Here is a 27,297-nt window from a genome sequence, read left to right on the forward strand (position 1 = left end):
TTCTAAAGCTTTTTGTGCTCACTTTCATCAAATTCACTGAAGAAACTCCCGAGTGTAGACCATGTAAGTTTTTGTTCTGCTTATTTTCAAACCTGGTTAAACGTCCCTCTTACTCTCACCGTCACAAAAATTCATTGAAGAACATCCAACGAGTAAAGAGTAAATGAGTCACTGCTCCATTCATTTCAAAACCAGCTTATAAGTCCATCTTGCTCTCACTGTGTTCTGCCAATTATCAAACCAGCTTAATTATGGGGAAAGTCCGATGGGTGTTAAAATCAAATTGCGGTGGCGCTTGAGAGTCTCTCTTATGCCCTCCTACAAGTAATCTCAATACCACATTGTTTGTCTTGGCAACTCGGATAAGACTCTGGATCTAAAATAGAGATCAGGAAAGAAAAAAAAATATGACAATTAGTTACAGGAGTATTAAAGAACTGAAGCTCACTCGTAGCTTGGTGGATTTACAAAGATCAATGACTATGAAGAATTTGAAATGACTATTATCATCAAGTGATCAATGACTGAATATTGCTATTCGTGCAATAATCCTGTGTTACCCCAGTGTGGCACTGCGAGGGGCAAATTATCAGGCAATTCCAGGCACTGGCACATTCTTTTTATTTACATGATTTGAAGGGCATAGTGGGTTTTTTCAAGGACTTTTATACTGTTGTATCATTACACTACATTTACACAAGCTGCAAGTGGGGTAATGAAGTTCAGATTTCAAGCATTTACCAAATCAATTTAATGTATACAACATAGAAATCCAGATGACATATTTCTTTAATCAACCAGGCTCTGAAATACCAAAAGGTTGTTATCAATTGTTAAATGGACAAGGTCAATTTCGGCATGACCATTAGGTACTAGCGTTTAAACAAATCATTTGGGGGATATTGACTGAAGTAATTTGTAATTGATTCTAAATTTCAATTTGATAGGTCAATTTGCAAGTTCCTTGCAACACTCCACTTGTCAAGAAAGTCATTCTATTTTTTGAAATTCGAATCTCAAAACAAATCAGACAAAGTAAGGCAAGTTTGAATTTAATCATTGAAAAGGGGACACCATCCCCCCCCCCCGAATTTTGAATATTTCTCACCTCTGCATTAGGACTTGGGACTTTGTCCAAGAGTTCCGCAGCATGCGAGAAGAGCTCCGACGCTGTCCCATAGAGGGCCAACGACCTGGGTGGGGTGTCACCTGCCTTAGGGGTAGTGATCTCACAGAACTGATCATATTGCACCAGGGGTGGGGTGAGGATTGTGGCAAAGGCATTGAAGCGATGTTCAAAGCGGACCTTCTCGTTGTCAAACTCTGAGTTGGGTTGCTTGATCTTGCTGTCTAGTCGGAAGCCCATCACGGCCTGCAGAAAGGTGGGGATAGAGACCAAAGAGGATACAGGCACTAATATAGAGGTATGCGGTCATCAGTGCCAAGCATCACAATAAGGGCTGAAAAGTGAACTTACATGTCAAACCTTCGGACTCTCATCATATACACATGTGCTTTGGAAGCATCGATGAGCCAGGAAGGTCTTTCTGGAATGTTCCCAAGGGAGTGAAGGGAAAGCATAACTCTTTTTTGGCAAGCCAGAATCTGATGCCCAGCGTAATATTACATCATATATGCTTTTTCACACTGCATTTCCTTAACCCCGGACTATCCTTAACCCCATACTATCTTTTTTTTATATTCACACTGTCTTTCTTAACCCCATACTATCTGCTTAGCCAGTGTTTAATGCCTTAACCAAGGACTACATGTATCACAGCTTGTGAAAATTGATGATTTTACCATACATAGCGCGATTAACGTGCAATTTTGCCTGCAATTGGCTATTGCTTAGCTCCAATTTTCCTTAGCCCAGTTTCGTTTCACAATATTACTTTCATCATCATGGTGTATTGGTTCAGATTCTCCCCATTTTGGACTAATGCATCGATTCCCACTGAATTCTCTCATTCATATAAATTTGAAATTTAGTAATAAAATGTATCCTTGTATGAAGGCTTGGTGCGATTGGCCCTAGGCCCTGCATATATAAATTGTCAATTGATAATCTATTCACCAAATCCTAACAAATAAGAAAGGTAAGAAATATAATTTCACTAATGAGCAAGACTGGACTTCAAAGTTCAAACTGTCTTCATTTCTGAGGATACCACTACTTGCCTCCAAAACTCAAACAAGTCCATACCTTGTAGTACCCTGAACAGAGTGCCTGTTGTGCCTTACTGAGGGCAAGCTCTCGCTCCAGAGGTCTTGGTCTCTTTCTCTTGGCCTTCTTCTTGTTACTACGACCTTTGCCCTGGGGTTCTGTATACTGTGATTCATGATCACCCAACATGCTGTCTGCTTGACTCAATGTAGATATGAACCAGGCATAAAGGAAGTCTGATAGGTACCTATGGATGACAAATCAGGGCCCTGTCTTACCAACAGTTACAATTGATCCGATGAACCTCAACTATATGGAAATCCAACAATGTCATATTTTTTTCTTCAGGAAATTTGCACAATGTCCTTTGTAAGCAAAGAAAAGCACACTGAATCTTCAAGAAAATTATGAATGTATGACTAATGCCATGGTCACATTTGTTCTACGGCGGCCGTACGGCGAGTCAAAAACAGCTGTTTTAACATTTTTTGTCCAACTACATACAGGTGGTTTGAATAAAAAATGATAAAACGGCTGTTTTCGACTCGCCGAACGGGCGCCGTAGAACAAATGTGACCATGGTATTAACATCATATCTAGAAAATATTTTGTACAAACATGCGTTTTAGATGTTGATGGCATTCCATAGTTGTGGTTGATTGGATCTATTGTACATGTAACTCTTTGTGAGATGGGGGTCCTGATGTTTCATTTTTACTTTCAGTTTGGTTATTTTCATATGTCACAAAATATAATACAATAAAATATTTGATAAGAAAGAACAAAACATCAATGATAAACAATACAATAAAATAATTCAATAAATGAATGGTAAGAAATTTTGAAAATTACAAATCGGAGACAGATATATGAAGGGTAAATTGGTTAAAAGCAGAGCTGTTACAAATAACTCTTAAGAATTGTCAATTTGTTATAATACCACCCACTCCCTATCATATGGTTAAGTCATCATTTCTAACTCCTTAGGTTGTGTTTCACAAAGCCGTTTGTAAAGCTCTGTGCAACTTTATGCATGACTGGAAAATGTTCTTATGTGCATAACCAGCTAGGTGGGGATATATCATTAAACACAAGAAAAGGTCACCAGTCCAGAGATGCCAACTTTTGGAAATCAGAATTAGGGAGGATTTGCAACCGCCACCAAATTATGTGCGCGTAGAGCTCGACCCTTTCGGCCGGGGTCCAGGCCCGGGGGGGGGGGGGGGGGGGGGGGCACTCGACCAAAAAAGTGGTGGGGGTGTGCCGCGGGCGAGACGAAAAACGGGGGCCTTGGAGCGGGCTTGTTGTAACAAGGAGGGTCCTCGGAACGGGCTTCGGAACGACAAATGTTTGTGAAAACGGGGGTCCTTGGAACGGATCGCCAGCGTGTGAGTGCGTATGCATCCCTATGGAACGGTCATGCGTGCATGATGCAGATAGCGCGGCCTCCGCCGGTGGAGCTCTGCGGCCGCTTTTCACCAAAATTGCAGCTCATTCAATGCGATCGGAGCGGCGTAACAAAAAATATGCGATGCTTTGGAGCGGATTTCTCTCTTCTTTTTTCTCGATAAGAAGAAAATGCTATGCCTTGGAGCGGCTTTCTTTGTTCTTTTTCTCAACAAGGCAAAAATGCTATGCCTTGGAACGGAAATTTGAGTGTAAAAATGGGGGTCCCCTCCGCGGCACATACCCACTATGCATTATATACTGAGTGCCCCCCCCGGGGTTCTAGGCCCGCCTTAGCTTAGGGCCCTGAAAGCTCTGGGTTTCTAGATGCTCTCTGGTGCAATCTGACCCTTATTTTGGGGCATTTCACATGTTTTCAAATAAACTTTTTTCCCACTTTTTCAACAGAAAAAATATAAAATATGCATTTTTACATGTAAAAAAATGAGGGGACAAAAGAAGTACCTGTTCAACAATAATAATAAGGAGGAATTATCACTATCGGCTATAGGCAGGTTATGTTCCACTATAAATCCAGTAAAGAAAAGCTCAGCGCTGGTCCCTTGCTTGGTGAAATAAAGACAACTAGTGGAAGATCTTGTCTTCGCAATGTCCGTAGGCCTATGCCGTTTGCCCGAACGTTAAGTGCTTCTGAATTATCATCACGACCTCCGTGCTAAACTGAGCTGAAATGTCCACGCTGCAAATTGCGCAAAATGCATGGTAAATTCCTCTTTCCGACTTCCGAACACACAGGTACTGGAGACTGTATTCAGTCTTATACTTCTGAGACCATTTCTTGGTCTTCTTTTGTCGATTTTCTGCCATTTCGTGTCAATATCAACCCATCAATACGCCGAAATCACACACCGATATTCCACCGCACGACTCGACAAATCCAGTGGCCGCGAGCGCACACGCCTCGCGAAGCTAGCCGGGCCTACCGGCCTGGTGCACAGTGGATTTCCGTTGGGCATATCACATGCACCAGCTTTTCGCTGCTCCTTATTTGTCTACCTTTCACACAGAATTTAGTAGCAGCGAACGTAATGGAGTTAATACATGTATGCTAAAGTTAGCAGACGATACATGTCCTTCCAATCCAATTTGATCAATGCAAAAAAAATCGTAATTTCGGGAGGATAAGGATGGTAATCGTAAGGGCGGGAGTTGGGATGAATTTTCGGGAGCCTCCCGATGAAATCGGGAGGGTTGGCATCTCTGCCAGTCGTGCGTAAAGTCAGGCGTAACTTACAGCTTCATGAAACAGACTTCCGGTCCCACATTGCCTGTATCAGGCCAAGGAATGTTTTTGTTTGACCGAGGAGGTAGTTATATATTACAGATATTCCCAGGCCTTATCACAAGGAGCTGGTGCCAGCAAATTATGATGCAATCAGATACATACATGTACCTGCTAACCCTGAAACTTAAAGGTCAAGTCCACCCCAGAAAAATGTTGATTTGAATAAATATAGAAAAATCAGACAAAAACATAACGCTGAAAATTTCATCAAAATCGGATGTAAAATAAAACAGTTATGGCATTTTGAAGTTTCGCTTATTTGACACAAAACAGTGATATGCACAGTTCAGTGACATGCAAATTGGTCAGTCGATGATGTCCATCACGCATTATTTCTTTTGTTTTTTATTGTTTGAATTATAAAATATTTCAGTTTTTACGAATTTGGCAATTAAGGACCAACTTGACTGAACCACATAGTATTAAACAATACTAATTCCACATGCTCATGGAGGAAGTGACAATCATGAGAAAATTAGAATATTTCATATAAGATACAAAAGAAATAGTGAGTGGATGATGTCATTGGTCTCCTCATTTCCATACCGACCAAGATGTGCAATATAACTGTTTTATGAAATTAAGCGAAATTTTAAAATGTCACAACTTTCTTATTTTACATCCAAATTCAATGAAATTTTCAGTGTTATGCTCGATGGATTTTTCTCTTTTTATTCAAGTAAACTTTTTTGGGGGTGGACTTGTCCTTTAAGAAAGTGGTACAAATGGGAAGGTGGACACTGAAAGTAGAGACAATGCATAGTTTCCTATAGATCAGTACAGACAGAATTTCACAAAAATAGCAACAAAGAGGTTGAAGGTGCTCTCCCTCTTCGTTCAAAAATCGGGACTGATTCTATTAATTTGAGTAAGTTGGCAGGTATGCAGATAAGCCTTTAGAAAAAGCTTACCAGAATATATAGTGGTATTCATGAATGCCATAAAGCTCCAGCTCGAATCCCGACTGAACGTAGAGTATCATGGTGCGTAGCGTGTGGTACATAACCCAGCAGCTGAAGGATGCTTCGTACGTCTTGCGGACCTCTGCCTTTGACATGATGGTGTGGAGGCTGGCATCGACCTTCTCCGCTTGATCCTGGAGGGTGGCGAGCTCCTCCAGGAGCTGCCCAAACTTATCCCTTTGCCTGGCTCGGTTGTGACCGTGGATTTGGATCAGGGAGCACATAGGCTGTGCAGAAACACCAAAGAGAAAGGTGAATGGCTTAACTTCTCTTTCTGTGAACATGAAAAGCTGTTCTTTATTTTGATATCAATGGCACATATCTCCACTGTCCCAATTCATCTTTCCTTATCCAAAGCATGACATATTAAGAATCAGTAACGGTGGTTAGAATGACAGGAATAGTAATTATGACATTAACATTTACAATGATGATTATGAAAATAATGGTTAGATTTGTAGAAGAGGTTCCCTTACCCTGACCGAGTGCATCAACATAGAGTCAGCCATCTCCTTGGCCTGGGCATTGTTGTAGATCGGTGACCTTGGAGCTAGGACAGGGGGACAAACAAACCCCCTCAAGGTATCCCTCAAGCACTCTTGGACCAGTTCCACACCAAAAACTTTCTTGTTGTTGTATGGCAGGAAGATCTGCTGAAGAACTGACCTTGAGAGAACGCAGGGACATTGCTTGCTGAACTCTGTAAAGAAATCCTGTGAATAAAGGCAATTGTCAATGTTAACAGTTTCCTGTACCTGTTGTTTATGGACAAGCCTTGTGAGGACATAAGACACTGCTAAAGAACTCTGCAAAGAAACACTGCCAAGAAAAACAATCTGAACAGTAACAGACTCCTGCACCACTTGTTTATCAACAAGCCTTCAGAGGACAACAATTACTGCTTGCTAAACTCTGCAAACAAATACTGTTACAAGAGACAATGTCAAGATTAATAGACTCCTGTACCAGCTGTTTATGAATGTGCCTTGAGTGGACATAAGTTACTGCTTGCTACACTTGGCAAATAAATCCTGTCATAAAAGACAATGTTTGAAAGGTTACTAGATGCCTGTACATGTACAAGCTTTTTGTGGATAAACTTTTTTGGACATTGTTTGCTTAACCCAGCTAAAATATCCAGTAAAAAAACAAACTATAATAAATGGACTCCTTTACAACCATTCCTTGCTTTGGCATGTCTGGTGGCAAGAGATTAATTCCTTGCTGAAGGCACCACAAATATCAAGACCAGGGGTGGTATTCTGAGGTCATTTTATCTTTAAAATATTTTATTTTATCTCTTAAAATGAAATTGGTATTCTGAGATGAGATTTTATCTCTCAGATAAAATTTTAGATTTTATCTTGCGTATAAATTTTATCTTGCGTATCTACAGATGATACGCAACAGAACAATGCCTGCTTACACCTACCCATCGCGTATCTGGCCGTTGCAGCGCAGATGATGTGCTTGCGCCCATGTTACTTTGAAGAAAAAATAAAATAAACTTAAAAGAGGGTAGAGGCTATTTTATCTCTGCGACGTTTATTTCACCAATATTTCTAGGTGAATTAACACCAAATGGTGACATAAAAATGAAGAAAAATTATATATTTATTGAGAATAACACCTTAACGTTGTTCCTGTACAATCAGAGAGTATTTCATAAAACTTTTCTTGACTAATATTGTCTTTAAAATGATGCTTGAAAAGATGCGATAAAGACTTCGAAAAAAGATGAAAGTATTGTCCTTTTTGTTAAAATGAAATCTCGGTAAAGACGCGTAAGCGTATAGTGCAAGCGTATTTGAAGTCAATAAATTGACGCAATCTCACCTCTTTGCCACACCTCCTGGCGGAATGGATTTTAATTGGTTGAGTGATATGAGAGAGCTATAAAAGCGCGTTTCTTATTGGATATTGATTAAAAAATAGGTGTGTCTTACAGAGATAAAATGAAGATAAAATGGTTCTCAGAATACCAATTCGGAGAGATTTTAAGGGTATTTTATCTTACTGATTTTAACCGAGATAAAATATTTTATTTTATCTGAGATAAAATGGATCTCAGAATACCACCCCTGGATGTCTGCAAGGAAACTTGCATCCAATGACATTGAAATGATAATAGATTCTAACTTACTACTATGGAATGAAAGGATGTCAAGCTGGTGACCTCACAAACTGTTCTCAGTCTCGTCACCAGACCTTCTAAATATGAAATGGCATCCCTCCGACTGATTATCTTGGCATACCGTGGGAACGTTGGGGGCAGCAGACGTTGATTGACTAACGGCTCAAAGCCCATCATGTTCGGGTAATCTGGGAACAAAATAAGAACTTCAGAATTGAGAAGAATGCCTTCCATCGGAAGTTCTATAAATTCTGATTATTAATGAAGAATACATGTGTATATGATGAATCAATATGCATGTTAGTCATCATTTCAATATATTACCCCTAAGCATTTGAAAATCGAAATACTTAAAAATACATGATATCTTTTTTAGATATTTCAAACATTAACAAGTGGGTGCCTACATTAAAAGGCCAACAACATCTATCGGGCAAAGTAATTCAAATGAATAGAGAAATTTCAAACCTCAAAATTTCATTTAAAAAACAGGTGTAAAATAAAAAATTATGACATTAAAAAATATTGCTTGATTTCACACACTAGTTATATACACAACATGTTCAAAGTGCAAATGAGCGAGTCGATGACATCACACACTTGCAATTTATCGCATATTTTCTTTCCATAAATATCTAATATTTCAATTTTGCAGAAACCTTGTTTTGCATTATAAAAGGAATTTGAAAAATATCATATTATTTATATGCATAAATGCCTTATATCCAAAGATATGTTACAAGGGAAAGAATCTGTAGTACCTGGCATGGCTGGTGATGACTCATCTTCTGATATGACTTGTGGATCTCCTAACTCGACTGTCTTCTGTATTGGTGGTAGTAGGTCTAATGCAAGGAGTAGTAATTTCTTGCCTTCTTCAACTGATTGTTTGATCTGTGTAGAAGAAAATAACATAGCTTGATTTCACATACTGACAGACCTCAAATTTTCAAGTGATTTAGCTTGTACACTTTCTAAAGTTCCATGAAACAATCAACTTGTTTAATCGAACATCCTTGTTTACTAGTATGTCCAACCCTCTTTCTCCATTATTAATACTCAAATTTCTGACCCGCTCAAGCTATGATAACTGCGCTGCAGATGTAACTACTACATCTACCTGTACTACCAGTATTTCTATAACTACTCTTTCTCCTTCTCCTTTATCATCTTCAATACTATCCTTAGAGAAACATTACTTTCCCTTGTACACTTTGGACAGTTCGGGTAGCAAGTTTTTCTCAAACAACCTACCTCTTTTTTGGTGAATGCTAGCAAAGCTGAATAAAACATCCTACAAAACTTTATCCTTGACACCACTGCAATACACTCTTCATGCTGTTGGAAGAAAAATATCCGAAAATAAAAACAAAATAAAGAAATGAAAAAAAGGACAGGGAATTTAAAAAAAGTTGGGAGAAAATACAAATATCATCACTTATATGTGCAAAGGAAACATGTAATTTCATACTAAATGTACAACATGGATAAAATGATATGATCAAAAAAATTTCAAAAATAGATTGGCATTTTTCACTTCATCGAAGCAGTCACGACTTCTTTGACGGAGCTAGGAAATCCTCCTTATTTTGAAAGTTTTCGATAAAAGTGGACTATACGTATAGACGGTTTTGGATATTAGATCATTTTGGAACTTTTGAGCTGGAAAACTTCTATTCTGAGGACGCAAAAAAGTGGATGTTGAACGATTTTTAGAGCGAGAATCCGCCTCAACGGAATGCTACAATATGGCGGCCGGTGAAAGTCATGCACCGAACGGTACCAGAGGTAAGCCAATCTTCCTCAAAAACAAAGATATCCCTGAATATAGTGAGAAAACTCTGTAAGCGGATGAACTGTTCAAAAGTCTCACTCATGTCATATCCTCGAGTGAAATCAAAGGGATTCAGAGAATCGGGGGACTTTGGCGTTTGTACATAACGGACCAAAATGTACGAATTAGGCTCATTACCAGTGGACTTAACCTTCGTCATGCAAATGTACGTGTATATGACACGAACCCTTTCCTATCAGATGGGCAAGAGGGTAATTTACGCCTTCTGATAAAAGACATACCACTGTCGGTACATGAGTCTGTAATCACTGATGAGTTGAAAAGAAGAAATTGCAAAGTGACAGGAAAAACTTTATATCAGAAATTGAGAGTAGATGGTCATCTCACAGATTGTTTGACTGGAGACCGTATTTTATACATAGAACATTTAACTACTCCTCTCCCACGAGCAGTTACGTTTGGACACTTCAAGGGGAGAATCTTCCATCATGGGCAGACAGACTCGGCAAATAAGACATGCTCGAAATGCCTGCAGTCAGGGCATTTACGTTCGTCATGCGTGAATGAGGTAGTCTGCCGCTGTTGTAAACAAACCGGGCACATCGAAACTCGCTGCCCAACTCACGACGCACCTACCGTTTCGTCCAATCAGCGGCCAGGAAACGTCCAGTCATCGCGATGGTCCCTACAAGCAGACACCCAGCGCGTGTCACAGCAACGCTATGAAAGTCAAGATACGGATAACGCCCCGCACGACAAAGACTTTCCCCATGTCGCCAGACAACTAGATAAACGGCCCAATCAGAAGCGAAGCAACAGTCAACCCAGGATGACGCGGAGCCGGAGCCGTGCTTTACCTACCACGTCTACTAATCGCCGACATCACGACAGTTCTGATACTGATGAGAGACGCTCCACCTTCGTAACCGGAGACATCGTAGACCAGAGATCTCGCAATACTAGCACGCGTGCTTCAAACGCAGCCCAGCCAGGTGAGCCGGCGACTACCGTGTCCCGCCCAAGAGAGGTAGCCCCTAATCGTCCAGAACGAAGTTCAGATACAGCTGATCAGACCACACCCCCAAAGTTGACCAATCACCAACAATCGAAGATCACGCAATTCATTGAGAAAGTTCGACTCAACTCAGATCGCGAGAACAACGTACAGCCAACTGATCGAAGCGTCAGCGATCGTTGCTCGCCAGATGAAAACACATCTTATGACAGCGCGTCTTCCCAAGAAGATGAGTCTGTGTCAGCGGAGTACTCAGAGTGCGAGGAAGACACCGTAACTGAACATCAGTCTGACCTCTCGGCAGAGTCTCCAGATCCAGTGCTAGCACGGAACAAAATGAGCAATGCATCTAAGCGAAAACAAAAATCAAGAAAGAAAACCTCAAAGAAAAGATGAACTCTCTTCTTTTTTAAAGAAACTTTGTACACTGTGTGTTTACTTTGAAATTCCTTTTACAATTCTTTCTTTTTAAATATGTCTACTTCTTCTTGCCACCTTTTAAGCTTGAATGTAAGAGGGTTAAGGAATAAACTTAAACGCAGTCAGATATATAGATGGTGTAAACAACAAAAAGTTGATATATTGTTTTTGCAGGAAACTTACTGGACTGAAGAACTTGAAACCATTATTAATATGGAATGGAGAGGAAAATGTTTCTTTTCACATGGTACCAATCATTCTTGCGGAGTTGCTGTTCTTATAAGTGACAAAATTGTTTTAAAAATTAATAAGGTAGATTCACAAAATGATGGAAGAACTTTACTCCTTGATGTAATGATAGAAGGTAACAATTATGTTTTAGTCAATGTCTATGCACCTACTGAAAGAAAAAAGAGAGAAAATTTCCTGATGAAAATGCAAAAGTGGTTATCTCCTTACGATATTTCAGAAAACAAAACCCCTTTTATCTTAGGTGGTGACTGGAATTGTATATTGGATACAAAGAAAGATGTTCAAGGTAGTCAAAGTTCATACTATAAAACACCACAAAAACTAATTCAACTTTGTAAACAAAGAAGATTGATAGATATTTGGAGAAAGACCCATTTAAATACGAAGCAATTTACGTGGAGAAATTTATCTTTGAGAGTTGCATCAAGACTTGATTATTGGTTAATAAGTAAAAACCTGCAAGCAAAGGTCACATCAAGTGATATAAGACCCTGCTTTAAAGCAGACCATAATGCTATCTCTCTCAAATTGACAACATCAAATATTTTAAAAGGAAGAGGATGTTGGAAAATGAATACAGAGGTGTTAAAAGAAAAATGTTATCAAGAAAAAATTAGATTATTAATTAACAATATTTCAGAAAATACGCACTTATCTTCTATGCAAATATGGGAAAATATGAAAATTAAAGCACGTGAATTCACACAGAGGTATTGTAGAAGCAAAGCCTGCAAAAAGAAAGATAAAAAGACTATTTTAGAAAAAAGATTCGCTGAACTCCAAAGAAAAATTGATGTTGACATTGATTCCAGTGAACAGAAAGAATACATCAATATAAAAAAAGAATTAGAACAAATATATGAAAGAGAGTGTAAAGGTGCTGCTATTAGAGCAAGGGTCAGATGGTTAGAAAAAGGTGAAAAGTGCACAAGTTATTTTTTAGGTTTAGAGAAATATAATTCAGAAAGAAAAAATATTACCCAATTGCTATCTGTAAACAAAGATAAATATTGTACTAAACAAACAGAGATATTACAGGAAGTGGTAAAGTTTTATTCATTGTTATATAGAAAATCTGATATTGATAAAACTGAGAGAAATGATTACATCAATTCAGTACATGTTCCAAAGCTGAATGATGAGCGAAGAAATAAATGTGAAGGATTGTTAACAAGTGCCGAATGCAAACGTGCTGCTTTTTCTATGAATAAAAACAAATCACCTGGTCTGGATGGTATTCCCATAGAATTTTACCAAACCTTTTGGGATGACATCAAAGATATTTTATTGAGTGCTCTTAATGAATGCTTCACAAATGGAGAAATGTCTGAAAGTCAGAAAGCTGGTCTTATTACAATGATTTATAAGAAAGGAGACCATAGAAATCTAGAAAACTGGAGGCCAATTTCACTTTTAAATTGCGACTATAAAATAATGGCCGCAGTTTTGGCCGCACGATTGCAATCGGTTATTGGACATATCGTTAACGAAGAACAAACAGGTTATATAAAACATCGTCTGTCTGCCTTCAATATACGTCTTACAATTGATACCATTGAATTTATGAAAAGAAAACACTTAGATGGTGCTATAATGATGGTTGACTTTTCTAAAGCTTTTGATGTAATAGATATCAATTTTGTGCACTCATGTTTGGAAAAAATGAATTTTGGAAAGAATTTCCAGACATGGATAAAAATATTGTACACAGATATTCGAAGTTCTGTATTAGTAAATGGCTGGATATCAGAGTCCTTTTCAATACAAAGGGGAATCAGACAAGGTTGCCCTCTTTCAGCATTACTTTTTGTTCTTGCAGCAGAATTTATGTCTAACAAAATAAGAAATAATGAATACATAAGAGGTATACCTGTTTTGAAACCAGAAGATAATTGTGACGTTAAAGTACTACAATATGCTGATGATACCCTGTTCTTTGTGTCAGATAAAAGATCACTTGAATTGATAAATGATGAACTTGAGTTGTTTGGAAATGTAGCAGGTCCAAAACTTAATAAAACTAAAACAGTAATCATGTGGGTGGGGAGAAGTAACTCCAAATGGTCACTCAATGATATTGGTCTATCATGGACAGATATTCCTACAAAATACCTAGGGTTTTACATCTCACCTGATATAGAAAAAGCACGTAAAATGAACTGGGAAAATAAACTATCGAAATTGCAAAGATTATTAGACAATTGGAGAAAAAGAAAGCTTACTATTTTTGGAAGAGTAACCATTGTCAAAACTCTAGGTTTAAGTCAGTTAGTACATATTCTTATGGTTGATATTATTCCTGAAAAAATGTTAAAAAGACTAAATTCTCTAATATATAATTTTATTTGGCAAACAAAGATTGAAAAAGTGAAAAGAACTATAATGACCAACAAACTGGACAATGGAGGGGTAAACATGATTGATCTATATACCCAAAAATTGAGCTTTCGACTAAAATGGCTGGGGCGCACTCTTGCGTCAAGTAAAGGAATGTGGTGTAAATTCAGCCTTTATTGGTTTAATGTTTTAGGTGGTTTGAAACTACTCCTTAATTCAGACTTTGATGCTTGGAATGTTAAACATATATGCAAGCACCATCTTCCAGTTTTTTACATTGAAATATTACAGGCCTGGTTAAAGATAAAGAAGAATGCATGTTTAAAATATCACTCTAAACTACATGGTCTACATTACGAAATTTTGTGGCATAATAAAAATGTAACTTTTCGCAACAACACCCTATTTTTTGAAGAATGGTACAAATCTGGGATAGTATTTTTGAAAGATATTCTCAGGAATGGAAATTTCTTACCTACAATGGAAATTCATTCCCGTCTTAAGTCGCAGAAGAGTAAGCAAAGATTGATATTTGATTACACTTTATTACGTCAGGCTATCCCTAAAATCTGGATAAATGATAATACAACACCTTGCACCAACCGCAATAAAAAACCTTCATTAGAGTTTCCCAAAATAGATGTAGGAGCAAAAAATCAATTAAAAAATATTCATGATATTTCAAGTAAACAATTCTATAAATTACTATCTTCAGATTTATCAAACACTAACAGATGCTATTTGTATTGGGAACAGAAAATTAGGTCACCATTAGATTGGAAAAAAACTTTTAAAAGAAACTTGTGTCACTGTAAAGACAATAAACTGAAAGAATTCAATTTTAAGGTTATATACAATTTATTGCCTGTAAGAAAGAATTTGTCTAAATGGAATGTTATAACAGATGGGAGATGCCCACATTGTTATGTGGACGAAGATGATGTACATGCTTTTGTTGAGTGTAAACTAAATAAGAGATTCTTTTCTTATTTGACAACAATAGCGAAGTTGGAATACAATGTTGACCTTCAAGTAACAGAATTGCATTTACTTAAAGCCCACAAAGAAACCGGATTAGATTCATTTCTTACAATTGCTTTTTGGTGTATCTACAAATGTATACTCATAAGAAACAAAACAGGAAAAGATTGTCGAGAATTTAATTTGGAATATTTGTTTGAAAGAGAATTATGTAAACATGTGATGTGACTTTGAATGTTCAATTATGTATATAATAAATGCCCATGTGGGTTTAAAAAAAAAAAAAAAAAATAGATTTCATACTTGGTTGAGTGCCAGAGTCAAGTGGGATATAAAGCCACCTGATTAAAGGTAAATGCTAGTTTTGGTAACGATATCAAAATGAGTTCGTACAGAATCCAATGAAATGACCACCAAAGTGTCTGTTTGTATAAATAAAATGTATGTGCCAAAGGATTCTGGAAGAAATTGTGTAATTGCTGAGAAATCAGCAAATAAGCACAGGATTCGGGTAGGGCGTCGGGCCAGACATTCAAAGCAATAATTATACACTGTCCCACGTGCGCTTATCTGTGTTGGAGATCTTCAGTCTGAACATTTTTCAGCGTAGATTTCAAGATTTCACAAAGTTCAGTTTATGTAACTGTACCAGATCTAGATCCTCGATGATATACTGACAATTAAGCCTTGTTTTACAGACTTTCTCATGAAATCAGTGTTTACTGCAACTACTGGCATTTCTCTCTAAGGATGTGAGAAATAAGGAGGATCGAACATCTGCAAGGTATGCCCTTGAGCATTTAAAAAAAATCTACATTACTCTTTTTTTCTGTCAAATGAAGAAAAAATGCAACAAGTATTTACAGATACCAACACGTGCATATAAGTTTTTGTTTAGGAAAGGAAAGATTTTTCAGATACAAATATGCTCCAGTACTTGATTTCTATCTTTTGATTGTGTGCAATAATACCAAATTTGTCAAATATTCAAGTTTTCATTAATGCAAAATAGTGCACAAAAAGAATAGCAATTACTCCAGGAAAATAAGCCTAAAAGGAAGATAAAAAAAGAAAAGAGAAAAGCAATCTTACTTCTAATTCTGTAGCAGTATCCCTGTCTTCCCCTTGTCTTGCCCTTGTACTCTGTTGTAACAAATATAAAAATATAAACACAACACATGAAAAGGCCCTATCTCACAATCAAACTTAATTATGATTAGAAAGCCAGTGAAACATTTATAATGTGCTATTTCAAATCATTCTACCACATGACGAAGACAAAATGTATTGTCATTGTTCTGGTCAATACATTCTTGTTCACATAGGAAAAATGCAGACATGTATAGACCAAAAATTATGGTGGTACTCGATTTTAAGTTGAGATTGATATGATCATAGCTATTATTTTTTTTATATAGCCCTTTTCCCAAATATACGGCTTAAAGCACTTTCCAGCATATTATTACATGTACCCCAGTCATTGGATTCATTTCAATCCCGCACGAAAGTGCACAATATCCACTCCCTGGAGAGCATTCCTTGCATTCATGGCAGCCTCATAATGGCACTGGCAAATTCAAACATACAATAACTTTAGCATCCTACCCAGTACCCAATCGATACCTGGGTGGAGAGTGGCAAACTCAGATTAACACTGTGCCAAAGGACGCTAGCGCTGGTGGGATTTTCGTACACGAGTCTCTGATTGAAAGGCGAGAGGCAGAACCGTTATAACAGTAATTTATTGCAACTCAATATAAAGTGTGAACATGCATACTAAAAGGATATAATCAGTCACACTCCTTTGTTAGTCAGGGCCCAGATTATCTCAAACAAAGTGTACAATTTTGTCCAGAGTGCCAGCCCATATTGCTTTCATAACCTAAACGAAGATGCAGAATCTGCAGTTCATTCGCAAATGGGGAAGTTACATCACTGAGCAAAAACATGCTCATGTTGATCAGAAGAAAGCCATAAATTTTGCATGTTTGAATTCAAATATCATATTTTAAGCCAGGCTTTCCTCTCATGTACATGTATCCATATACCACCTGAGAGTGAGAAGTAAATATTCGTAATGATGAGATTGATGTTCAGCCACTCTATTTTGCAACACACTGCCAAAAACTAATTTAATATAAACTTTGTTATAGGCATGCACTTATTTTAAATCAAGTTTGTAAAACCTTTAAAATTATACACAAATGCTAAACTTGAACAAAAATATGAATGGATTTTGAATCAGAAAATAAATATTCTAAGAAACAGATTCCAGCTTACCCTGACTCTCCTGTTATAGTCTTCTTCTATTTCTTTGAGCATACCAACAACTCGTAGCTCTGTCACATTGTGGGCTAGTTTAAAACCATAGGTCATAGACTGGAAGTCCTCCTATAGGATATTGGAAGATAGAAGCAGTATAAAGATGAGATGATCTGAGAAGTAAACATCAGAAGTAAACTTGTCATGGCATTTTTTTTATAATCAAGATTTGACTAAATGGGATGTTTACATCTCCACTTTACAAGTAGTTTGAAGAAGAAAGAAAAGGACTCCAGAATGACCTACAAATGTATATCTAATGTGAAACATAGTTCGTCCCTCAACAAGTATAAGTGGTTTATTTCCTACTCGTCTAATGCTTATTCGTCCAATTGCCAACTTGTCAACTATCACTTGGTCTATCATCAGTTCATCTACTCACCACATGGTCTACTTTCATGTAGTCTAATGCATTCCGTCTAATAACCTGAGGGCCGTTTCATAAAGCTGTTCGTAAGATAAGAGCGACTTTAAGAACGACTGGTAAACCTTTCTACGCGCTTAATTATCGTCAATGTATATACCGTTTACCACAAGAAAGGATCACCAGTCGTTCTTACAGTCGCTCTTAACTTACGAACAGCTTTATGAAACACTCACCAGTTGTTCCAATAGCCATTTGGTCCATATATCATTTGATCGGATTAAACTCAAGTGTTAATTGTGCAAAACTAATGAAAAGAAAATGGGTTTTGTGCCAACTGGTTATTAGACGAAATGGCAATAGACGAACTGGTGATAAGACAAAGAGATGATTGGACCAAAGGGTTGTTAGACGAAATGTTGAAGGACGGAATGGCATTAGACTAAATGAAGGTAGACCATGTGGAGAGTGGACAAATCGGCAATTTACCGTAGAAGTTGGCATGCACTTCTGCATCAATGGGATTGTGTGTTAAATTCCTTGATGACATGCCAAAATGCTAGATTATAAGACTGAATTGAGTCATACTCATGTTTGAAATACCCCCCCCCCTCCTCCCTCGGAGTCATGTTTAGAGTTGAAATCTTTGCCTTGATTCTTCATTAGAATATGAGTAGAAGGTCAGTTGAAGAAAAATAGGAGAGAAATCAGAGCCATCTCCAGACTGAACTATCCTGATTTGGTAAAAATCTGAATCTTGCATGTGAACTTTGGAGTTGCATTTGATTGCCACTTGTTCTGCAACAGTGAAAAGATGGTCCTCAAACCTACCTCTTCAAAGACTCCAGCCCTCATGACCTTGTCCTTGATGGTGTCAACCATCTTGAGAATGACCAGGGAGAATGCTCGGAGACAGCGGTCATCGATTAGGTCAGGGTTATGAGCATACAGATTAGTGAAGACCGTCTGAGCAAGTGAATGACCTTCTAACCAAGTTGCCTGTCCAGAGGATGAAAGATTTCAAAATCAATGAGATATTGGTAATTGTGAAATCGACCAGTGATCATCGACCAGTGATCATCGATCAAGTCAGGTTCGTGAGCATAAAGATTGGTAAAGATTGTCTAAGCTAGGGAATGACCCAACCAAGTTGCCTGTTCAGAAGATGAGGAGATTTCAAAATCAATGAGAATGCTTATGAGAAAGATCAGTGATCATCGATAAATTGACATATTTATGAATTCTTTGCTGGTCAATGAAGAAAAGAAGAGGAGTGACTCACCAAGCAAGCAAATGTGGTATCCATGATGCCAATGAGTTCATGATTGGTGAGATCTGCAGTCTTTAACCTCCCTGCTTCGATGCTCTGTTGGAGATTGAGTACCTTGTGACCAGACTGGTTGCACATCATGCCTGCATCCATCTTAGGATCCATCATCTCAATGGCAGACATGGCCTCAAATAAACCAAAACTGGAGAAGATGGGAACAGAGAGTGGTATTATTATTCACAAATACTGACCTTGGGATGGATTAAGATTCTGAATAGCTGGATGTATTATATGTAATACCTCAGTCACATTTGCTCTACGGCAGCCGTACAGCGAGTCGATAACTGCTGTTTTAACATGTTTTTGTACCAGCTACATATAGGTCGTTTGAGTAAAAATGAATAAAACGGCTGTTTTTGACTCACCGTAGAGCAAATGTGACTGAGGTATAACTCTAAGAAAACATTAATTTATCAACCAGAAAAGGAAGAATGTGCATGTGCATGGGTGGGGGTGAGAGAGAGCATTTTCATACAGTGAAAATGAAAGCCGATATTTGTAGATGTTATCTAATGATAGATCTAGTGATAAATTTTAAATGACTGTTTTTTTTTTACTCAATCACCTGGTGTGGAAGTTTTCTCAGAATCTCTCTTTATAACCTTACTTTATACACGTTTCATTAAATTTTCTTCTTGTTATCAAATTTTTCGAGTAAATATCAAGTTATCCATACACTGCATGTTAGGCAAACAATTTTTTTTTTTTTTTTGGGGGGGAGTACTTTTCACAATCCACTGCCTAAATCTGCAACATTGGATAAGCTTTAACATATTGCATTGAATAGGGATTTTCAGGGGCTTTTCATTTAATTCCCAGAGCGCTTTTCAGCTTTTCGGGGGCAAAATTGTCCTGAGCCCCAAGATATTTTTTCCCTGGTGCATGTACACTGCACAAATCTCATTTTGACTTGGAGTTTTGAAGAAAAATTAACTCAAAATAGTCAAGACACTACCTCAACAAAAGAATTTGAACAAGAAAAGGGATAAATACCCATACTACAGTACACCTGAGGAGAGTTTCACAAAGAGTTATTAAGTGAGACTTACATGTAGAGTCATGCTTAAACAAGAATTACGAATTACTTACATGGAGTCATGTAGAAGTTCTCCAAGCTTAAGGTGTGAAGCAGCTTCATTGAACTCCTCTGTGATGTTCTTCCAATTTCTTTGAATATTCTGCCTACCTGGTGACAGTAAAATAGTAACATTATTTTCATCTCATCTGACTTCCAGCATAAAAATATAATGAAATAAATAATCAATCCAATTAACTCAACAATTTGTATAAATTTTAGAGTTTTTACATTTTACTGAATTTGACAGTAGAACAGCTTAGCACCATTTCTAACTAATCAGTGATGTCACATTTTGTTGTTGTTATTAAGGGCCCTTCGAACACTTCTTATGCAAATGCAGTAACTGTATTTTAGAAAGCCATATGGAAAGACTGTATAAAATAAATTTCACCTAATTCTTGCTCTAGAAGTGATTTGTAAAAAAAATAGGAAAAAAAAACTGGTTATCAGATTTAAAATTGCATCTAAAGTACAAAGTGTATTTTATGATAAAACATTTCATTCATTTTATCTTAGCTAACTTGTTGGTTACTGGACATGGTCCCTGCCCCGGGGATATCTCTTTAGAAGGCTTTGTTTTAAAAATGCACGGCTAAGTGGGTTGCTTTTCTTGACTGTCTTATCGGCTTCCATTTCCTTTCTTTTGTCCCAAACTCTGAAATATGGAATTTGTAGCTCTTTAATACCTTCTAAATTAAATCATTTAGTCATCTGCATGGTTAGAGGTTCATGTCAGTGCAGTACATGTAAAGTATTAATAAAAAAAACTTGCTTTCCTCTTTTATATTGAAATCTTAACATTGGTGAAACAAAATGAATGAACATTTAATAACCTTTTATTTTGACATGAACCATATATAAATCAGGGTCAAGTTTCATTTAGACTTGATGCAATGATAATTTCTATAACAGGGTTGCTATCAGCAATTCACATTGAATTATTTCAGTAGTTTTAAACTGTTAATCTGCAAATTTTTTATTACCGGTATAACATGTTTTATGAAATGGGCCCGTGTTGTGTACTCACTCGGCAGATGATGAGTAAATGCACTGCAGCCATCGTGGTCATCAAACGGGTCTGAGGGCATGATCCCTTCTCGACTGGATTAAAAGTAGATAAGTTTAACGTTTAGCCTATTGACTACCTCATTGTAAAATTCACACTTACTTGGTAAAGTGACTACCCAGTGTAAATAGGGTAACATGACAACATTGAGACATGCTAATGTGTTAAAATATCAGTAGATAAATTTTAGAGTTCTTTATAACAATTCTCCTTTTATACTTCATACATTGTTCATTTACATTACAACATATGATTTGACTGTATCAAGGCTGAGGATGAGGGAATATCCCCCTAGCACCTAGTATGTAGTTACCACTTGCCACACCACTTTATGACTTCATAAAACAATAAAAGAAAAGTTGAAAAGTAAAAGAAATTACAAAAGAATTTAACAACAATAACATATGAAAGAAATTGAAGTCGATACCAATTTTATATTTAAATTAGATTTGATCAGAATCTCGCACAAGTTCGCAAACAAAAAGTTTGGGGGAGAAATGTATGCATGTGTGAAACTATGTATACATACAACAGCTTTGGCAACTCTTTTATTTTAACATTTTGTGAAAGAAATGGATGAAGAGAACAATGGTAGGCGTAGCTTAAATCATGGTTCCCCAGAGCTATCTGCCCTTTTGGAAAAATTGGTAATGCCGATAAAATGTCTCTGCCGGGAATCGAACCCGGGCCCCCAGCTTTGAATGCTGGTGCCTTAACCACTAGACCACAGAGATGGGTTAGTGGCTAGGGCAACCCCGATCCGATTGACCATCAGATAGACAGATATTCCAATTATAATTTCTTTTAACATTTTGTGAAAGTCCATTTCTTTCACAAAATATTAAAATAAAAGAGTTGCCAAAGCTGTTGTATATCACATTTGTATACTTTCTCCTGTACATGTACTATATCAAAGCAACATAGCTTTGATCCAGCCGAGGCGGCTTGTCAGTGTTCAAAACCCACCTACAACGACAAAGGAAATTATAATTGGTATATTGTCGAGAATCTGTCTATCTGACAAAAGGGCAGATAGCTCAGGGGAACCTTGATGTAAGCTACATGTAAGCTACATGTACGCCTACCATTGTTCTCTTCATCCATTTCTTTCACAATATGTATATATGGAGAGCAATAAAGTCAACTTTCGAATGACAAAGCTTGGAAAATTATTCTTGCTTGTGTGAGCACTACCCACTTAAACTAAGGGTATGAAAATTAGGCAAATTAACCTTTCAATTTCTATCAGTTTTTGAGAGGTGAGTCTATTGGAACTTGCAAAGTTGATGGTGTGGTGATAAAATAATGATCAATGTCATTAATTTTGGTAGTTTAAGCAAATTTCATGAGTTAATAAATTGGAATTTAATCTCTCTCCTGTTGAGATTGAGACCGATTGATTTGGTTTGATTTATTTCTGCATTCACATCAGTATCAGAATGATAAAATACAGATATACAAAGGTTAATAACAAAATAATGATAGTCGTATAGTATAAATGTAGGCCTATACTACGGTATATACAGTATGCATAAAGTCCAGAGCGGACTATCAGTTTAAAAATAAACTCTGAAAATCATCTTTTACTTATCCATCATTTAATGAACAATTTACAATCCAATTCGTTCTTGTTGGAGCAGACAACAGTGCCATGAATTGTAAAATACTTGCATTAGCTCATAAATATTTATTGGCTAATGCAAGTATTTTACATTTCACGATTATTATCATCTGATTGAAGTTGTTTTTTTAATTGGCACTGCTCATGATATTGTCGCCCTATCTTATACGCGTCTTGTAACGAGGCTACGAATAAAGGAAATATAGCGACAAAATCATCGATGAGTATCTGCTCATCTTCTCACATGATTTTTCTTAATATTTGTATTATTTTTTGTGTAAAAAAAATTTATAAGTGCCTAATGGGGGGAAATGAACTTCTTATCCAATACAAAATTGTGTGATAAGCAAGTTAAATCAAGTATTTTGGAGCAACATTGTTTTCTCCAAAAACTCTCCTTCGTGTGGCCCAATGCCTTGCCATGCCAGGCTTCATGGGGAGTAAGCCTATGTAAAGTAGAAATAATATTACTCCCAAGACGCCTCCAGGCTAGGATGAATGCCGACGAATTGTCCCCATCTTCCCAAGATCAGAACAAAAAACACACCAAATAATAAATATTGCCAACCTTATTTCATCACACAGTGCACAGGGAATAGTAACAGAGAACAAGGTTATATCCACTTATTAATGAACAAGTGGCCTTATCGTCATCCAAGTCACTGGGGACAAACTTGAGACACACCTCAAATATCAGCAATCTTTCAATAGAATCCACGGTTGGAAGATTTTCAAAAGAAATGTATTGTTCGCGATGCGAAACGGTGCGAAGCTTCTCACTGAGCGGGGACTTCCTTCCACCACACGTTTTCCCATTGACACAATAACAACTGACTCGGACACTTTTTCAAACGACAAAAATAGTCTCTTTCTTTTCACTCCTGTGGCGGTATATTCTTCCAAGTTGATGAAACAATGATCAAAACACTAAATAAGACAAATTTAATAACACTAAAAACACTATTTAACTGTCTAAATACTCCTCGTGATTGGAGTCCCCTTCCCGTGTTAAGTTCGTCCAATTTCCCATAGGAGGGGACTTGGATAACGAGGAGTACTATTAGTCGTTATCCAAGTCCCCTCCTATGGGAAATAGGACGAACTCAACACGGGAAGGGGACTCGGATCACGAGGAGTATTTAGACAGTTAAATAGTGTTTTTAATGTGATTTTCATTGATTTTAATGATTCTTATCGAAAATATTCATTAATCATGTCTATTAAACTGTCTAAAAGTGGCAGAGTGGTTTTGAAGATGAGGGAAATGAGGGGTAGATGAATATCAACGGGTTAATCGCCGTTTTGTATTTTTAGGAGAGGGGACTTGGATCACGAGTAATAGTAATCCTCGTTATCCAAGTCCCCTCCTATGGGAAATTGGACGAACTTAACACGGGAAGGGGACTCCGATCACGAGGAGTATTTAGACAGTTAAATAGTGTTTTTAATGTGATTTTCATTGATTTTAATGATTCTTACTATCGAAAATATTCGTTAATCATGTCTATTAAACTGTCTAAAAGTGGCAGAGTGGTTTTGAAGAGGAGGGAAATGAGGGGTAGATGAATATCAACGGGTTAATTGCCGTTTTGTATTTTTAGGAGAGGGGACTTGGATCACAAGTAATAGTACTCCTCGTTATCCAAGTCCCCTCCTATGGGAAATTGGACGAACTTAACACGGGAAGGGGACTCCGATCACGAGGAGTATTTAGACAGTTAAATAGTGTTTTTAATGTGATTTTCATTGATTTTAATGATTCTTATTATCGAAAATATTTATTAATCATCTCTAGGAAACTGTCTAAAAGTGGCAGAGTGGTTTTGAAGAGGAGGGAAATGAGGGGTAGATGAATATCAACGGGTTAATTGCCGTTTTGTATTTTTAGGAGAGGGGACTTGGATCACGAGGAGTAGTATATACTGTTTTAATTTAATTCTTTAGACAGTTAGTGTCTTTAATGTGATTTTCATTGATTTTAGTGATTCTTATTATCGAAAATATTTATTAATCATCTCTAGGAAACTGTCTAAAAGTGGCAGAGTGGTTTTGAAGAGGAGGGAAATGAGGGGTAGATGAATATCAACGGGTTAATTGCCGTTTTGTATTTTTAGGAGAGGGGACTTGGATCACGAGTAGTATATACTGTTTTAATTCAATTCTTTAGACAGTTAAATAGTGTCTTTAATGTGATTTTCATTGATTTTAATGATTCTTATTATCGAAAATATTTATTAATCATCTCTAGGAAACTGTCTAAAAGTGGCAGAGTGGTTTTGAAGAGGAGGGAAATGAGGGGTAGATGAATATCAACGGGTTAATTGCCGTTTTGTATTTTTAGGAGAGGGGACTTGGATCACGAGGAGTAGTATATACTGTTTTAATTCAATTCTATTGATCTTAATAATTCATCATCGAAAATAGGAAACAAGTGACACAGTGGTTTAATTCGGATGAAGGGGGAATTGAATCACGAGGAGTATGATAGACCGACATTCTAATTACGTACCTTACGAAATAAAGCATGGAGACAGTTAAGAGAGAGATATGCATTTTGATTTATTTAGTAAAAACGTGATAGACGAAATAAAGCATAATCATGACAAACATGAGATTTATTCATAGTATAATTAAAAAGTACGACGAAATAAAGCCTATATATACTGAAAAGTAGATGCAATTTTGATTTATTTAGTAAATTAGGGATAAACGAAATAAAGCAATGTCTGCAGAAGAGGGATACTCGGGGCCGATTTATTTAGTAAAAATGTAAACGAAATAAAGCAAATTTCAGTGTGGGAAACATAAGAAGATGAATATACTCTTGATTTATGTATATGAAAAGTACTAATTTACGAAATAAAGCAATAGAGATTGAAAAGATGATTCAATCCTGATTTATTTAGTAAATTAGGAATCAACGAAATAAAGCAATTGAGACTGTTCGAGGGATATACTCGGGGCCGATTTATTTAGTAAAAATGTAAACGAAATAAAGCAAATTTCATAGTGTGGGAAACATAAGAAGATGAATATAATCTTGATTTATGTATATGAAAAGTACTAATTTACGAAATAAAGCAATGGAGATTGAAAAGATGATTCAATCCTGATTTATTTAGTAAATTAGGAATCAACGAAATAAAGCAATTGAGACTGTTCGAGGGATATACTCGGGGCCGATTTATTTAGTAAAAATGTAAACGAAATAAAGCAAATTTCATAGTGTGGGAAACATAAGAAGATGAATATAATCATGATTTATTTATATGAAAAGTATAATTTACCAACTAAAGCAACAGAGATTGAAAAGGAGTATATAGATGCAATTCGATCTGATTTATAACGCCAATAAAGTGAAGATAGACCAAAGATTGTAGAGCGCGCGTACGCGGCGCTCTACAATCTTTGGTGGAGACTGAAAAGAGACAAGTCACACACAACTACGATGGAGGTTGGTAGAAACAGGTAGGACATGTTTTACGTTGTGAAAAATTGTCCGTGGATCCGAGTCACCGGGGACTTGGATCACGATAATGCCGAACAAGTTTATATGGTTATATGGGCCTTATGATGGTCCACTCATTCTATGAACAAAGTTATGATGCAACATTTAAGATTATGATGATGTTCTACACTCTATGACCATGAACATGCCGCAGCACATGACAAAATTCTCAATATGTGGGACAATGTATTGAATTGTGAACATTTTTCAACTAAATCGGCGGAAGTTTTTACGCTAGCAAAACTTAACTTGGATCTATTTCAAGATGTTTCAGAAATGCTGGGAAAACTGTTCAATTGAAATTGAATTAACTATAACTTTACTACAAACATGACAAAAGAAATGATTACCTCGCTTCCATTTCAGCAGCTCGACATAAACTCTCCATTCGGCCGATTTGGGTCGCGTAGTCGTCGTTCCAGCGGCGCGGCGGGCGGTATATCGTATGGTCGCCGGTCTCAACTCTACGGTTTGACGCTGGTCGGATCAACGGCCTGATCTCAGCGAAAATTTAAGAATGGCCAAGGGGGCCAAGGGCAGAGAAAGGAGGGTGAAAGGAGAAGAAGATGTTGCAGATAGGAAGAGGATGAAAAAGAAGCTAACTTAATTTTTCTTTTTTTGGGGGGGGAGCATGCCGGGGGGGGGGGGGCCACGGGGCTTTCTGGGGGCTTGAGCCTATATAAATGGCCAAATATACTGACCAAGCACCAATAGTCCCCCCTATAAAAATTATAATATCATGCGAAGGACCCGGGGCGAGGGAGCGTAGCGACTCGGAGCGAAAAAAAGAGAAAATCACCGGAAAATCATCTATGTATACATACACCGAGAGAAAGATAAGGACATATTTAAAGGGGAATGAAACCTTTGGAACAAGTAGGCTTGTGTCGAAACAGAAAAAATCAAAGAATAAAACAAAGAAAGTTTGAGAAAAATCGGACGAATAATGAGAAAGTTATGAGCATTTGAATATTGCAATATGCTATGGAGATATCCTCCAATTGGCAATGCGACAAGGATGGGTGATGATATGAACAACTTTCCCGTTGATGGACTATATAATACCCTCAAAATATCTATATCTTTTTCATAATGGTTAGTCGCCTGCATAATTATGTCCGCCAAAGTCCACACACACAGCTTCAACTCAGGGAACAGTGGTTTTCATGAAATCTCGATATATCTTTATAACT

At 37.1% G+C, this 27,297-nt stretch overlaps 1 protein-coding gene across 1 annotated transcript; it reads right to left on the reverse strand.

The window, feature by feature from the left end:
• Positions 1 to 26,524, reverse strand: LOC121415815 (N-alpha-acetyltransferase 35, NatC auxiliary subunit-like). The gene is made up of 15 exons (XM_041609151.1): positions 26,455 to 26,524; positions 20,937 to 21,010; positions 19,921 to 20,017; positions 18,784 to 18,973; positions 18,333 to 18,500; positions 17,096 to 17,206; positions 15,908 to 15,958; positions 9,270 to 9,353; positions 8,777 to 8,909; positions 8,025 to 8,203; positions 6,358 to 6,594; positions 5,831 to 6,108; positions 2,207 to 2,414; positions 1,109 to 1,372; positions 1 to 376 (listed from the first exon to the last, which is right to left on the reverse strand). Exons 1-15 carry the CDS (start codon positions 26,490 to 26,492, stop codon positions 236 to 238), a joined length of 2,253 nt encoding a protein of 750 aa, XP_041465085.1. The 5' UTR covers positions 26,493 to 26,524; the 3' UTR covers positions 1 to 235.
• Between the last annotated feature and the right edge of the window lie 773 nt (positions 26,525 to 27,297).

This window comes from Lytechinus variegatus, chromosome 5 (assembly GCF_018143015.1).
Source record: "Lytechinus variegatus isolate NC3 chromosome 5, Lvar_3.0, whole genome shotgun sequence".
NCBI classification, from domain to species: Eukaryota; Metazoa; Echinodermata; class Echinoidea; order Temnopleuroida; family Toxopneustidae; genus Lytechinus; species Lytechinus variegatus.

Bases quoted from the DNA above. Each gene is read 5' to 3' on its own strand.
- LOC121415815 (XM_041609151.1), bottom strand. From the start codon at position 26,492: ATGGAGAGTTTATGTCGAGCTGCTGAAATGGAAGCGAG. The intron at 18,974-19,920 runs GTAAGTAATTCG...CATCTTCTCCAG, and splicing joins GAACTTCTACATGACTCCAT to TTTTGGTTTATTTGAGGCCA. The intron at 377-1,108 runs GTGAGAAATATT...TCTCTATTTTAG, and splicing joins TCCCAAGTCCTAATGCAGAG to ATCCAGAGTCTTATCCGAGT.